The following is a 15,879-nucleotide window of genomic DNA, read 5'->3' as shown; positions in this document are numbered from 1 at the left end:
AAGATACTATATACGTGTTAAAGTCACACAGGGTTCCTCATTGGAACTTCTCAGTTAACAGAATATGTTTCAAATTACGTTTTGTGCATCTTTATATCATCACCTCCTTTATGACAATGATTTGGTTTTTTTTTTTTTTCACATTTTTCCAGTCATTATCACGCCGTCTATAAGTTTACGCACTTACTTTCAGTGCCCAAAAATAGCTATCCTTTATATTCGTATTAAAAATTATATCAATAAATTAAATTACATGTATTAAAAATGTTCTTTGCTAAATAAAAACAACAAAACTATCTCTCGAAAATGCGTCATGAAAATTTAAGGTGAAAAAACTGCCTCAATATAGTTTTCTGTTTATTACAATTACCGGAATTTTAAAAATAAAATTGCTTTTTATTTTTTCTGTTTATTACTTTTTCTATTTTTGCTTTTGATATTCTTTCACAATCGGACAAAAATTAATTTTATTCAATAGATAAATAACAGTATTTTATTGTTGAAAATTATTAAAAAGCCTTTCTCGGTGTTGGATTCCACGTTCTCCTTATCTGATAGACTAGCAGGTGATGAATAAAAAACAAGGTCGATCAACCGTAACCTGTATCTGAAGATGCTACGTTTTACATTTTGATTCAAATTCGGAATTTTTGTTTTAAACTCCGTATCCTTATTTAGTTATTTAAGGGGATTGATGCGGAGATCATAGGTTAAGATGAATATGAATTAACATTAATGTATATATCCAAAAGGAAAACAAGCATTTGTAGTCATAGGAAATAATATAATAATCGCAAATCTTCGAATTCGATAGTTGCTCTAAATATTAAGGTTAATTTGTTGAATCTTATACATCATAGATGCATCTATATTGACACACAATTGTAAATTTAAAAGTTCAAATAAAAAGGTATTAATAATTCACATTTTATTTCAAATTGCTAAAAGCTTGGCTGACTTTCTGAGAGAAATTTCGTGTATAAGATCAAGAAGTATATGGTTGCCAATGGAGATTAAGTTCTAATGCTTTTCAAGCAAATTCTGATATCAATCGGAATGTAAACAGCATTCTACCCGATTATTTATCAACCCCATGAACGCTGTAAATACCCAATTCCTGCAGCTTCTCTTGCACAATTAAACAGAATTACAATAAACCCCCGTTTGATTGAAGTTAGTCAGACGGGATTGTTATATTGAGTGTCTGATTGGGTCACGCAAGCTGACTGCTGTAAGAAAAAGCCACCTTATGCCTATTAGTTTTTCCCAAATTGTCAGAAAAATTGTCCATGCATTTACTGTTAATGCTTGCATAATAATCAATTAGTATTTGTCTGTTATATGTACAATAACCTCCAGGCCCGGGAAAAAGCCTGTAATTAAGTTACAAAATTGTCAGGTGCAAAAAGCGCTTGATTTGATGGTCATCGCAATGCATTGAGAAAAACTCTCTTTACTATTAATTTTCAAAGGAACATAGCAAACTTGATTGTGAATGATTAACGAGTCCTTGTCACCAGTATCTTAATTCAGATCTATGTAGTTAAGAGCAAAGTTACCTGCAAATCAACCTGGCGATAGTTTGCATAATTGAAGAAAGAGAGGACTATCTAAGTTTTTTGGAACTTGTGTTCAATCCCTTTGACATATTGTCAATAAAATATGTTCAAAAAAAAAAAAACAAAAAAAAACAAACAATGAAAAAAATCCTGGCCAAGACGACGACTTTCAGGTTGATACAGCAGTTGCATCATATAATTTCTGCCATTCCTTTGCGCTGTATCAAAGGGGTTCACAGCATGAACCTTTACCATTAAGTAAACTGAAAAGTCACTAAAGGCCTGGAAAGCTTAAAGAATGACAGAACTATCGCCAAGTTCATGGATTGAACATTGGTTGCATATGTGCAACAAGATTTTTCATACTGAAAGTCTGAAACGGATTCCAACATGTCTTTTTTCGGGTTTTGCCTCATATTGTCCAAATATGACAATCACGGAAGAGAATACCACTAAGGATGCACATTATCATTCATTGTTTAGTTGCAATGCGTATACATGTTCTTCCATTTTCTTGACGACATCGGGAAGTGACAAAACAATTTCCAAGGCCTAATAACCAACTTTTCAATGATAAATGTTGTAGAATTGCAGCTGTACATGTATTAATCCAATCTTCAGATAATTTATATGGCTATAAACAGCTCAAGAAACGTCAAGGCCGTAAATAGGTTCAATTTTTTAGTGAGGCGGGGTGTTGGTGGGGGGAGGACACCCTAGTCCTAAGCAGGGCCAGTGTAGTTCCTGATGGGGGTTCTCTCTCAGAGGGAGAGGGACTTCCCGAAACCTGGGTATTACCAAGGTAAAGACTTTTAAAAAATCTTTCGTGGAGAAAGCTTAACCCGCTGCGCAATGAGTTCGCCTACGTATTTTTCTAAATACATTAAGATTTTTGACCTCGTGACCTTGATGTTCGACATACTTTTCACAACTTTAACCTTGATCATGACTTTTGAATATTAAACCTGTGTATTGCCTGTGAAAAGAGTTTTCTAAATACTAAATACTAGTACACTATGATTATTCAGTTCGTGACCTTGACCTCGAAGTTTGACCTACTTTTCAAAAACTTTAACTTTGCTTATGACTTTTTAATGAGAAGACATAAGCTTTCATATGAAAGCTGTATATTGCTTGTGACAAGACCTTTCTAAATACACCACGATTTTTCATCTTATAACCTTGATGTTGAAGTTTGACTTACTTTTCAAAAATGTTAATTTTTCCTGATGACTTTTGATTGAGAAGAGATGGGGCTTTCATATTTGACAAGTGCATTAGCTGTGACAAGATATTTCGGAGCATGCTATGATTTCTGACCCTTGACCTTCACGATTGACCTAATTTAAAAAAAAAATCAATTTCGGTGACCATAACATTAGAGTTTGACCCTTTTTGAAAAATATATTTCATAACAATTGAACAGTTATTACTGACCTTGACCTAATTTGAAAAAACTCTATACTTGGCCATAACTTTTAAGCTGTTGGTTCTAGGGTCTTATTTGTTGTTACTTGGGCCTTCATATTTCACATGTATATCAGGGTTGGGTCAACAGAAGTGTTGGAATTACATTTTCTTTGAGAAACTCTTGATTGTGTTCTCTGACTTAAAGCATGCAGTTATACTATTATACATTCTACCAAACCATAGGACAATTGTTATTTATCCAATGAACTGAACAGTAAGAAATTCAGATGAGCAGATTCCGAGACATAGAAAGAAAATAAGTAGATCTAATTTAACTATTTTATTCATGTACATGCAAACAACAAACACTTCAATCAAAATAAAATATTGCAAATATAAGTATCCATTACATGTTAAACAAAGCAATAATTATAACATTTAATACTTAACTGATTCATATAATTCTATGATTTATATGAGCAACTTTGTAATAAACATGGCAAATATCTTTTTCAAAGATTTCATTTAAAAAATCACAAGGATATTGTAGACAATCATTAATGAATTAATTAGGTATATATTGCTAGTTGATTAGTGCGTATTGCCAGACAATCATCCTTTACGGCGTGATGGTCCTGTTTCACATTCACTAGCATTAGCTCGAAGTCGCCATTCATTCCAGGAGCCCTACAAAAATTAACCTTTGGCATTAATGGATCTATCTATAAGATACATCAATAGATGTCTTCTACATGATGAGGCTGATCACTGTTCGTTAGCTCCACATTTTCCATAGATATAATTAGGTCACCAACAATTTAATGCTTATTGAATAAAACTAGAAAAAAAATAATTGAACCAAAGGAAGCTTTAAGATTAGTTTGAAAATTTCTGAGATAATGATGCAAGAAACTGTGACTGGGGAGTAGGAAGAGATTTGTGTCCTATTGTAATCACCCACCTTCCATCTGAAGTCTTAAGAACAGGTGTTTCATTGATCTCAATGTGTGTAAAAATTATTCACTCAAAGAATATCTCAAACACTGTAACTGTTTAGATGAACAAGAGGCCCATGGGCCACATCGCTCACCGGAGCATTGTGGCTAGGAAAAAGTAGTAATTGGTTTACTATTGAAAAGTTTGAATCCAAAAGTTTGGCCCCGCCCTACCCCCGGGGGTCATGATTTGAACAATCTTGAATCTACACTACCTGAGGATGCTTCCATATAAATATGAGCAATTATGGCTTTGCTATTCTTGAGAAGAAGATTTTTAAAGAATTTTCCTATATACTTCTAAATAAAACTTTGGTCGGCCATTGTGGCCCCGCCCTACCCCCGGGGGTCACGATTTGAACAAACTTGAATCTACACTACCTGGAGATGCTTCCATATAAATATGAGCAATTCTGGTTTGCTGTTCTTAAGAAGAAGATTTTTAAAGAATTTTCCTATATATTTCTATATAAAACTTTGGTCGACCATTGTGGCCCCGCCCTACCCCCGGGGGTCATGATTTTAACAAATTTGAATTTACACTACCTGGGGATGCTTCCATATAAATATGAGCAATTATGGCTTTGCTGTTCTTCAGAAGAAGATTTTCAAAGAATTTTCCTATATACAGTAAAACACGGTTATACCGAAGTCCTGGGGACCTGTGAATTTAATTCGCTATATCCGTAATTCGTTATATCCGTATAACGAATTCGTATAACCATATATAGCGAATTCGCAATATGCATGTTTTCCTTCAAGTGTTACTATCAAATATGTTAGGGAAGCAAATATTACAAAACATACCTTCGATAACTAAGGTTTTATTATGAATTGAATTTTATATAAAAATACGGAGAGAAAATAAAGTCAGTTCAATTATTCAAATTTTGAAATCTTTGAAAGTTCGTTATAAAAGATGTAAAATTCATTATATTTAACCTCAACGGGATTCAAAATCAGTTCGCTATATCCGTAAATTCGTTATATCAGAGTTCGTTATAACCGTTAATTTTTTCAAAGATTTGTTAAGAATTTTGCCGGGGACCCAGAAAAACTTCGTTATATCCGTGAATTCGCTATATCAGTGTTCGTACTAAACGTGTTTTACTGTATTTCTATGTAAAACTTTGGTCGGCCATTGTGGCCCCGCCCTATCCCAGGGGGTTACGATTTGAACAAACTTGAATCTACACTACCTAGGGATGCTTCCATATAAATATGAGCAATTCTGGCTTTGCTGTTCTTAAGAAGAAGATTTTTAAAGAATTTTCCTATATACATGTATTTCTATATAAAACTTTGGTCGGCCATTGTGGCCCCGCCCTACCCCCGGGGGTCATGATTTTAACAAATTTGAATTTACACTACCTGGGGATGCTTCCATATAAATATGAGCAATTATGGCTTTGCTGTTCTTGAGAAGAAGATTTTTAAAGAATTTTCCTATACATTTCTATGTAAAACTTTGGTCGGCCACTGTGGCCCCGCCCTACCCCCGGGGGTCATGATTTGAACAAACTTGAATCTACACTACCTGGGAATGCTTCCATATAAATATGAGCAATTATGGCTCTGCTGTTCTTGAGAAGAAGATTTTTAAAGAATTTTCCTTTACATTTCCATATAAAACTTTGGTCGGCCACTGTGGCCCCGCCCTACCCCCGGGGGACATGATTTGTACAAATTTGAATCTACACTACCTGAGGATGTTTCCACTTAAGTTTCATCTTTCCTGGCACAGTGGTTCTTGAGAAGAAGATTTTTAAAACATACCACCAAATTTTCACTAATTCTCAATTATCTCCCCTTGAATAAGGGCATGGCCCTTTAATTGAACAAATTTGAATCCCCTTCACCCAAGGATGCTTTGTGGCAAGTTTGGTCGAAATTGGCCCAGCGGTTCTTGAGAAGAAGTCGAAAATGTGAAAAGTTTACGGACAGACAGACAGACGGACGCCGGACAAAATGTGATCAAAAAAGCTCACTTGAGCCTTCGGCTCAGGTGAGCTAAAAAGCTTCATCTGGATAATGAAAAGAGACAAAAATATTGATAGAATACATACTAGTATACCCTTTTCCAAAACTAAGAGAATATTAACCCCCCCCCAAAAAAAAAAATATGCGAATTATCACAAGTTCTGTTTTTTTTTTAGGTTTAACTTACTAAGGGTTTAATATTGATGCATATCAGCCCCGAAGATCCATATCAGCCCTGCAGGGTTGTGGGGCTGATATGGATATGGTGATGTCAGGCAAATTGCATACTGTAGATTCCTTATTTTTCGCAAGTACTCATTACTACGAATTGGCTCTTTAACGTCAAATTGCGAGAATAATATTTCAAGAATGGATGGTTGATTGACAGAATTTACATGGATTTCAACATCATAAAAATAAAAGCAAGTAATATTATTTCGCGAGTGATTCTTCTCGCGAAATTACGCGGAAATTAATTCCTCGCGTATAATTAGGAATCTACAGTAAGCAAAAATCCTGTATTTATTACTAAGTATGTAATAACTAATAAAGCATCATATCATGGTGAAATCCTTTTATCGCAGACTCAATACTTGTATAGATATAGATCACACACTGTGTCACTGTGTTTCCTACGTCTTCTACATATCTGCACTGGATGTGTTAGATTGTGTAAGACAATCAATTTAAAAATGTTTCAATGAACAGAAATTCAGTTCCACTGAGTCTTAGTTCTCATCTCAAATAACTCTCTCCTTCCTTCATACCTATCTGAATAAGTAATACAAGGGAGGTCCCCTGGAGTACTGTTGTAGCATTCCTCTGATATATTATTTATCACACACCAGCCTTGTCATTGTGGCAACCATGTAAACACAAGGTATATAAATGTAATCCCCTGAGAAATGATGTGTAGATCAATCTGTGTAGGTGGTCTCAATTAAGACCGGATTAACCACTCCAGATTGTGTACCTCACCACAGTTTTCAGTTGACTATAGACATGTAACACTGCTTTATGTGATGGTCATGAAAGTTTGTATCCTGGGTACACAATGGAGGTGTTTCAAACATGGAAACAGTAGTGTAATCAATTACTAGTATTATATAGTTTGCTAGTAGTCTTTTCTTATACAGTATAAAGTACAATATTACACAAAACATTGTTTTGATTTACAGTTTCCTTTTTATGGTACTAATGGATGACGACAAAAATTCCAGACAGTATTCAAAAAATTCTTCAATACTACTTGTGTTTGATAAATTTCCTTTCATTCAAGTGGATGAAAAAAATTAGTGCATACTTTTTAGCCGGGTTCATTGCTCGTAGACCAATGCCCGGCTTTTGCGACTGTGTTCAACCCAAAATGCTGCTTCATCACCACCAAATTAAATTAACAAGTAAGAATATTAGTATGTTTGCGCAATCACCTTTGAGGCAATACAAACAATTAGACTTTCAAAGTTATCTGAAATTGTCAAAAAATAATTATAATTAAATACTTTCTATTGTCTTCTACGATTAATTATTTGCTTAAAATATGTGAAAGGTATTCATCAGGTATCCCTGTCTGCGTCATATTCTATAAATAAAGGTTGTACTATCAGGTTATCACAAATGCGGGGAACATCATTAATGACTTGATGTACGCGTTGATGCAAAACTCCCCGCTGGGGACATCTGTGCATAATCGTTTGACCTTAAATAATCTTGCTGCATCAGTGTTTATTTACTTCTGTTGGTATATAAAACCCCGAAACAATACATGTGACAAATATTTTACGCTGTTAAATTCTACTACATTTTAATTAATTTTTAAAAACTTTTTAATGCTATTTATGACATAGAATTATATTATTATCTTCTCAATGTCTGAATCGGCATGTTTTTAAACTGTCATTGCGGTCATAGTTTATTTACCCTGTAAATGAGCCCAGCTTTCAGTACTTCTGTGTACTTTGATTCTTTATAGATTGTGGGAGTATATTGCTAAATTCTAGAAATATTACTTCAGTTATCTATTGACATTCAACACATTTTAATTACATGCATAAAGTGTATGGAAAGCTACTGAACTCAATATGCTAAATTATTATTATTATCATTCTCATCAATTGAAAATGAAAATAATTTTTTAAAATAAACTTACGTAATATAAAGCTGTATTCTTCTTCCCAAACATGTGGGTAGCGACATTTACTGCACATCCGGTTAATCCGAGAAAGCAACTGGATACAATGGGTTTATCTAGATCCAATCCTGCATCCTCAAACACTGTGGAAAAATTCAGTCCAGTAGATAATAAATTGCACATTTACGAAATTACTTGCTTTTATATAAAGCATCACTTGTACATTACCTTCCCAAATATAATTATACATTGTGAAAACGGAGGTGCACAGTGGCAATCTGTACATGTAGTAAAGATTATGTTCCCCCTTTTCATGCCCCATAATTGAAGATTCTGGGGTATATAGTTTTTACCCTGTCCATCTGTCTGTTTAGCTGTCTATCTGTCTGTTTGTCTGCAAAAACTTTACCATTGCTTATAACTTTAAAGTTTTGAGTGGGTGGGACTATAACTTTCATATTTCACATGTGTATTCCTTGTGACAAGACCCTTCTTTGGGTACCAACATATTTGACCTCTTGACCTTTGAGTTTGACACACTTTTACACAAAATTTTACCGCACTTGGCCATAATTTTGAATAATTGATGGCTTTGGTGCTAGGGTTTTCATACTTCACATGTGTTTTCATTGTGATAAGACCTTTCAGTGGGTATTAAAATTTTTTACCATTTGACCTTGACCTTAGAGTTCGAGCCACTTTCTAAAATTTAACGTTTTCTATACCCTTTGAACAACTGGTACTAGGGCTTTCACAGGTGTAATCCTTGTGACAAGATCTTCCTTTGGGAACCAAAATTTTGATCTTTTGACCTTGACCATGGAAATTGACTTTCTTTTGAGGAACTTCAACCCTACCCATAAGCTGCCGTATGGAGGCATCAGCTTTTCATCAATACATCAATTTTTCTCTGAAAGACACACAACCCAGATTCTTTAGCCCCTGGCAGGACTTTTACCTAAAACTCCAGGGGTGGTCTGTGGTCCACAGTGCCAAATGGAACAGTAAAGGAGAGAATATGTAGTTGGTCAGGAATCAAACAAGGGATTCCTGCACTACTAATCAAGTGTTCTATGCACTAAGCCATTCAGACTGATATCAGAGCCCAAATGAATACAACTTCAATATTTTTGAGAACTTTCAAAATGATACCACCATTCCATACATGAGTATAATGGCAAAGACTATTTTTTGCTATGAGAACCCCAAATATATGTCTGATCAAAATGTAAAATACATGTAGGAGGTGGATAATGGTACTATGTAATAAAGATTCTGTGAATTTTATTCAACGGTATAAGAGGAGTTGAGGATAACTTGCATACCCCATGTATAATGGATGCAGGGAAGGAGGTACAGATGGACACCTCCATCACTTTTAACGGTACCCTCAATTTTCAAGCAGGGAGTATAATGAACATTACCCTGGTATAAAGTGATCCTAAACATTGTTGTAAGTTAAACCCATAAGAGAACTGATTTAAATAGAATATAAAATATTCCTTAAAGGAATATTGTATATTCCATTTAAATTGATTCTCTAATGGGTTTTAAAACTTCTCTTATGGATTTAGGATCACTTTAAGAAAGTTTCTTGAAAATCATTCCAATATTCTTGAATATGCTCATGTGTCCTTCTATACATGAATAAAACAATAAGAATTTAAGAAATATTATCATTTTTGAAACTAAAATAAAACGTACGTGCCTTAAAAAGCACTACAAAAGACGCCTTCACTCTACTTCCATAAAATTGGGATACTACCGGTACGTTCACATACTAGTGTAAATAAATAACCCGACTTACAGTCCTGTAACTCGTCCTTTGACTTAAAAGTCATATCCTCATTGAAGAAGAGACTGTATGGGATGTTCAGACTTCCAGGGATGTGTCCATTTCTAGATTCTGAGAAAAAAATTTCAAAAAGTCATAAAATCTTCAGTTCTCCTTTATTCCCTCTTATATGTAATTTTTGAGAGATGAAAAACTTTGAGAAATTGAAGTAAGTGTCACCTGTATAATGTGTAGTATTCATTGTTTTGTTGATTACCTGGTGTGTCCCCTAAGTCCCCCTCGAAAGCTTTGGCCTCCCTAACGTCCACCACCTGCTCTGATTTTGTCTTCACATTCCTCTGCATGTCCTCATATGTCCTCATTAAACTTTTATTCAGATTGCACTGGAAATTACCAGGCTTCTACAAAATTAATCATGTTTCAATTAATCTGAAATAATTTACACAATCGTGTAGAAAAACTCATCGATCCATTCAGTTGTTCCACGTTCTGATTTGCTATATGAAAAATTCTATTGAGTGGTCATAGTTTTTGGTGTGTCAGTGTTTGAAGAGTGTACTTCTAATGGAGTAGAAAGCTTTCCAGATCTCTATATAAACACTTTAAAACTATTTTTATCTAAAGCTGTCATATTTTGGGGCAAGTAGCAGTCATATTTTTGGGCATGTTCACAGTACTTCAAAGAATAAATTATTTTAAATGTATTTCCATAAATTGCAAATATAAACTTTATTTATAGGAATAACTCTTATTTTTTTATTTCATGATGTGATCAATCGATTGGCTTGCGTTATAATTTGCATAAACGCTGAAGGCGTTTATGCATTAAATTATCACGCAAGCCAATTGATTGATCATCGTCATGAGATCGAAAATTTTGACAGTTATTCCTTATATTTACATGGAATTGATTCCGCCAATCCATTTGTTGATAAGTTGACAAGTTGATAACTACAAAAGTAAATAATTTGTTAATATAACCTGGACATTTGGTTCCTCTACCGTGATTTCATAGCCATCTTCTGCCCATCTTATTAGACCTCCATCTAACACAGAAACATTCTCATGACCGTACAGCTGGGGAAAAAAAACAAGGGTAAATAAAACTGAAATGCCTTGATGCATCATCATTAATGAAAATTTTGATCCAGTTAAGGCTGTTAGTCTTTTTTTACAAGTTCAAAGAAAATAAATTTATCAAACCTAATCAAAATTCTCATCAACATTAATACCATTGAATCTGTATTCTTTTGTGAAGTATCATGTGAAAACTTGACAACTGTTTGGATAATTATAAATGAATTTAACAGATTTACAGTAACAGTACTTAAATTTTTTCATCTTTCAACTATTTGATATGAATTACATCTGTACATTTTTTCTGAATAAATCTTATGCCAAATTTTTCAAAATCTGGACCAATTTTTTAGAAAGTATTTAAAAACGAATGAAGCTTTATTTTAGTACATGTACAATAAGTTTGACTTCTCACCCTGAAGAGCCACCAGGTTCTAAATGCCAGCCGCATGTTTTGTCCATCATAAACCACTACATGAGTGTCTTTAGATACCCCTAATGATTGTACATACTTTGTCCAGCACTCTGGTTCTGGGAGGTTCAGAGGAATCTCTTTTGTACCAGTGCAACATTTATACAGGTCAAAATACACTGCATGTGGAATATGTGCCCTACAGTTAGATAGTAAAATAATTTAATCTAGAGGTACATGTACTATGAACACTGACTCACTAACACCCCCGCCTCCATTATATTATGATTATAAAATCCATGTTTTGTACGAAAGACGAATAGGGCCACATAAAAAAAATATTTCTATCTCGTAATTACGAGAAAAGAACTCGTTATAACGAGAAAAGATCTCGTTATTACGAGTTAAGATCTCGTATTAACGAGAAAAGATCTCGTTATTACGAGAAAAGATCTCGTAATAACGAGAAAAGATCTCGTTATTACGAGTTAATTATATCGTTATAACGAGAAAAGATCTCGTTATTACGAGTTAATTATCTCGTAATTACGAGAAAAGATCTATAAAAAATGGTGCGTTTCATTGTTCTACTCTCTCTTAATGTAAAATGGATGAACCTACGGAATTCATAAAATTAGTAAAAGAAATATCAGAAGAAGGAGCTTAATCATCTCGTAATTATTAGATCTTTTCTCGTTATAACGAGATAATTAATTTGTAATAACGAGATCTTTTCTCGTTATTACGAGATCTTTTCTCGTAATTACGAGATAAAAATATTTTTTTATGTGGCCCTATTCGTCTTTAACTCTTAATAACGAGATCTTTTCTCGTAATTACGAGATCTTTTCTCGTAATAACGAGATAATTATCTCGTAATAACAAGATCTTTTCTCGTTATTACGAGAAATTTAGAACTCGTAATTACGAGATCTTTGTGATAATTACGATCGATAAACAAAATCATTTTTTTATGTGGCCCTATTCGTCTTTAACTCGTAATAACGAGATCTTTTCTCGTAATTACGAGATCTTTTCTCTTAATAACGAGATAATCATCTCGTAATAACGAGATCTTTTCTCGTTATTACGAGATAATTAACTCGTAATTACGAGATCTTTTCTCGTAATAACGAGATCTTATCTCGTAATAACGAGATCCTTTCTCATAATAGAGATAATTATCTCGTAATTACGAGAAAATATCTCGTAATTATGAGATAAAAATATTTTTTTATGTGGCCCTATTCGTCTTTCGTAGTTTTGCTCTGGGAGACCTATAATAAGTAGAATTTATATAGATAATACTATAAACAAGCTACTTTTTTTACAGGAAAACTTTATATGCAAGTGAGTTAAGGCTACGTGTAGATATTTTGATGCAAAAAATCTAATAATTAAAACCCAAAAGGGTTATATATATCTATCACAAAAAAAAAAAATTAAAACTTGTTTTCTAATACATTCTTGGTACCCACGACATGCAGTAGTCAGTGCGTATTATGAAGTCATCGATCTCCACTACACGTTTATAAGGAATATTAAAAAAATCGCTTTGGCTCAAGGGCATACCATTCCTTTGCTCTACAAAAACAAGATATAAATAGATGCAGGATATTCCAAAGGATTTAAGATATTGCTGCACAAATGTCGACAATGCATTTGTTTAGTTACTATTCGTAGTTTTAAGTTGAACATGTTGAAACAGGGTAAATATTCACAGTCAAGTGTAAGTTTCCTAAAAAAATTTATAAATTGAGAAAGTGCATAGGATTTGAGCAGTAATTTTATTAATTTGTAGAATATTCTCCTTGGTATTAAAAATTATCTGTTTTAAATTAAATGGGATATGCCCTTGTGCAGACATTGTTTTGTTGATGTCTTTTATTACCTTGAGTGGAAAAGAACAATGATGTCACAATATGATGTCATAATGTGTACTAGCTTTAACATGATGTGGGTACTAAGTATGCACAGATTGACAAAGAGATTTTTAAGGCACTTGTCCAAGGGCAAGTGCATGGTCAAAATTCACTTGCTCTATTCGAGTTTTTGCTTGCCCCACCATCATGATACTGTATGATACACAACTAATACTGTTTATATTTATACATATTTTTAAAAAATAGGAAGACAAATACTGAGTAGATCATACACACTCCTGTGCCCAGCTTTTATTCTATGACTTACAAGTGGATTTAATTTTTTTTAAGTCATTTGCCCACGCAAGTGGTTGACAAAATTTCACTTGTTCAACCCTTAAAATTCACTAGCCCTGGGATGGGATTTGTCAGCCCGTGAGCATGAATAAAAAAATTAACTTGCACTTTCTCTGAATATAAAATAAATATCTTATGCATCTTTATTAGTTCATTTGCATAGAAACGTCAAAACCTAGCCATTTAACTCACTTGCGTAGAAGCTTTTTACAAATGGTTCTCACTGTTTATAGAGTTGCTCGTATCCCTGTCCATTGGACTGCCAGGAAGCATCTAATAATCTCAGCTCAGAGCTCAGTTCCTGGGAGCCTGACAACTGGTTTCTTAACCATGCCGAGGACACTAATGTCTGAAAACTTCTCTTGTTAAAGGCTGGGTGTGACCTGAAGTGTTTGGATGATGTTAAAATCAATCCAAGTATCTTCATTCTACAAATGAGATAAGATAAGGCAACATTTTTTTATTGTTTGAATCATAACATTTAAAGTAGGGAATACTACCAAGTTTTTTCATTGTCAACAGGTTTCATTAACTGATGGAGGCCTATTTTTTAATTTACAAAGTGCTATGTACTAACTCTGACCTCATTTAAAAATAAAGCTGCAGAACTGTAGCTCTTCGAAGAACAGATGGTTTGGTTTGAACATATTTTATTGTTTTGGTGTTTAAACAAAAGGATTGGACACAAGTTCTTAAAAACTTAGAACGTCCTCAGTGAGAACAGATACTGATCATCCATCCCAATTTTTTCAGACCAGTGAGCTACATTAAGCAGTTCTGGTTCAATCACTAGATTTAGCTACCTAGCTTAAATACCAACATAGCTTTATATTTTACCTACCTGAAGTAGCTTTATTTAGCCACCAAATCAAACTTTTTTCTTAAATTATCATTTTTTTTTTCAGGATGGGCAAAAAATCACACTTTACTGCAGTGACAATTTTGAACTTTAAAAGACTTTAAAATCTTTTTGTTTGTTTTTCTGTCTGTATAAACTTTTTTTTAAAAATTCACTCTTAAATATGTGTTTTTTTCTGTGCAATTGTAAGTTATGACAGTTTTTGGGCTATATTAAACAACAATTACTTTCTGTCCAAACAGTTACTTCTTGAATGGAATTAAAAAAAAGACCAGGCCAGTTCTGGTTAACATGATAATGGACTGGTAATTGGTCAATACAATGTAAAGTGATCACATGTCTCACTGCACACGAGGTGGTGGACAGTTACTCAAACAATAGAAAAACATCTTTTGCTTAAAAGTGCTCAAACACAGCAATGTATTAGCTATTTCTGCTTTTGACTGCTTTCTTAAACTTCCCAAGTATAAATATTCATAGTGAGCACAGCGAGCTCAATAGACTAACATGAAGAACAGAGGAAATGAAATCTGTACATATATGTGAAGCAAATTTTTGTGTGAAACCTTCCCAGAATTCCTTTGCTACTAGGATTCCATGCAATAATGGCAAAAATAAATAACATAAAACATAAACTGCTTTTGGGTTGTAGAAATCAAAATCTTAAAAGAAACAAGAAAATACTTTACAATGGCTTTTGTCAAAAATTGCACAAGGTCTGTGTATAGCTTCAACCACACGGTCGGCTTTCTTTGTAGGCTCCGACGAGATCTGTGACATCGTGTGATGTCACAGCAAGTCGAGATTCCTTGTGCGACTTGTTTTAAAGTGGCTGATCATGTTTCAAGTGTGTTTTTGATACAACGTACTGCGCTCGCCCCAACGGTCACACCGTAAAACATTATTAGTTACATATTTGCGATTTTTGTCTTTATTAAAGAAAAAGCAAAATTGTATAAAAATAGGTAAATAGAGCTGAGGTAGGTAAATATAGTAGCTACGGTAAGTAATTCTACCTACGTAGCTAAATGTACTGATTGTTCTGTAACTGGTAAGCTACAGATCTGCAGCTATTAAAAATAACATGACAATGTCTACAAAGACAAAATAAGTATCTCATACAGAATGTTCCATGTAATAGAAAAATCAGAAAGAATATTTAACGACACTGATATCATTTAACCTCAAATAAATCGAATCTCAATCTGTCACTTTCTCATTTCAGTTTTTCAATCATACAGGAAACGTATTGCGCACAGTAAAACATGCGAAAATGAACAAATATTCCGGATATTGTCAACCTTTTGTTTATTTTAAAAAAAAATCAGCATTGAATTTGTGAGCATGGAAATTTAAAATTTAATGTGTTATAAACAGAAAGATTTTCATCAATTCAAGTTATGTTTTTTTCATGAAATAATCATAATTCGTAACTTGCATTC

At 33.6% G+C, this 15,879-nt stretch overlaps 1 protein-coding gene across 1 annotated transcript; it reads right to left on the bottom strand.

The window, feature by feature from the left end:
* Positions 1-3,294: 3,294 nt before the first annotated feature.
* LOC134252548 (thiosulfate sulfurtransferase-like) lies at positions 3,295-15,721 on the bottom strand. The gene is made up of 8 exons (XM_062735054.1): positions 15,621-15,721; positions 13,803-14,006; positions 11,363-11,558; positions 10,852-10,947; positions 10,127-10,271; positions 9,883-9,981; positions 8,094-8,218; positions 3,295-3,656 (listed from the first exon to the last, which is right to left on the bottom strand). The coding sequence occupies exons 2-8, from the start codon at positions 14,003-14,005 to the stop codon at positions 3,582-3,584; spliced, it is 939 nt and encodes a 312-aa protein (XP_062591038.1). The 5' UTR covers position 14,006; positions 15,621-15,721; the 3' UTR covers positions 3,295-3,581.
* Positions 15,722-15,879: the final 158 nt, after the last annotated feature.

The sequence above is a fragment of the Saccostrea cucullata genome, unplaced genomic scaffold (assembly GCF_032062105.1).
Source record: "Saccostrea cucullata isolate Sc308-1 unplaced genomic scaffold, CSIRO_AGI_Scuc_v1 ctg167, whole genome shotgun sequence".
Classification (NCBI taxonomy): Eukaryota; Metazoa; Mollusca; class Bivalvia; order Ostreida; family Ostreidae; genus Saccostrea; species Saccostrea cuccullata.
The sequence above is the reverse complement of the archived record's forward strand: the minus strand, read 5'-3'. Positions and strand labels throughout refer to the sequence as shown.

What these genes read in the sequence shown, in the direction of transcription:
- LOC134252548 (XM_062735054.1), bottom strand. Translation starts at nt 14,005, where the DNA reads ATGAAGATACTTGGATTGATTTTAACATCATCCAAACACTTCAGGTCA. An exon ending in TACGAGCAACTCTATAAACA is followed by an intron (nt 11,559 to 13,802) that starts GTGAGAACCATT and finishes ATCTAACTGTAG; the next exon opens with GGCACATATTCCACATGCAG. An exon ending in AGAATACAGCTTTATATTAC is followed by an intron (nt 3,657 to 8,093) that starts GTAAGTTTATTT and finishes TAATTTTTGTAG; the next exon opens with GGCTCCTGGAATGAATGGCG.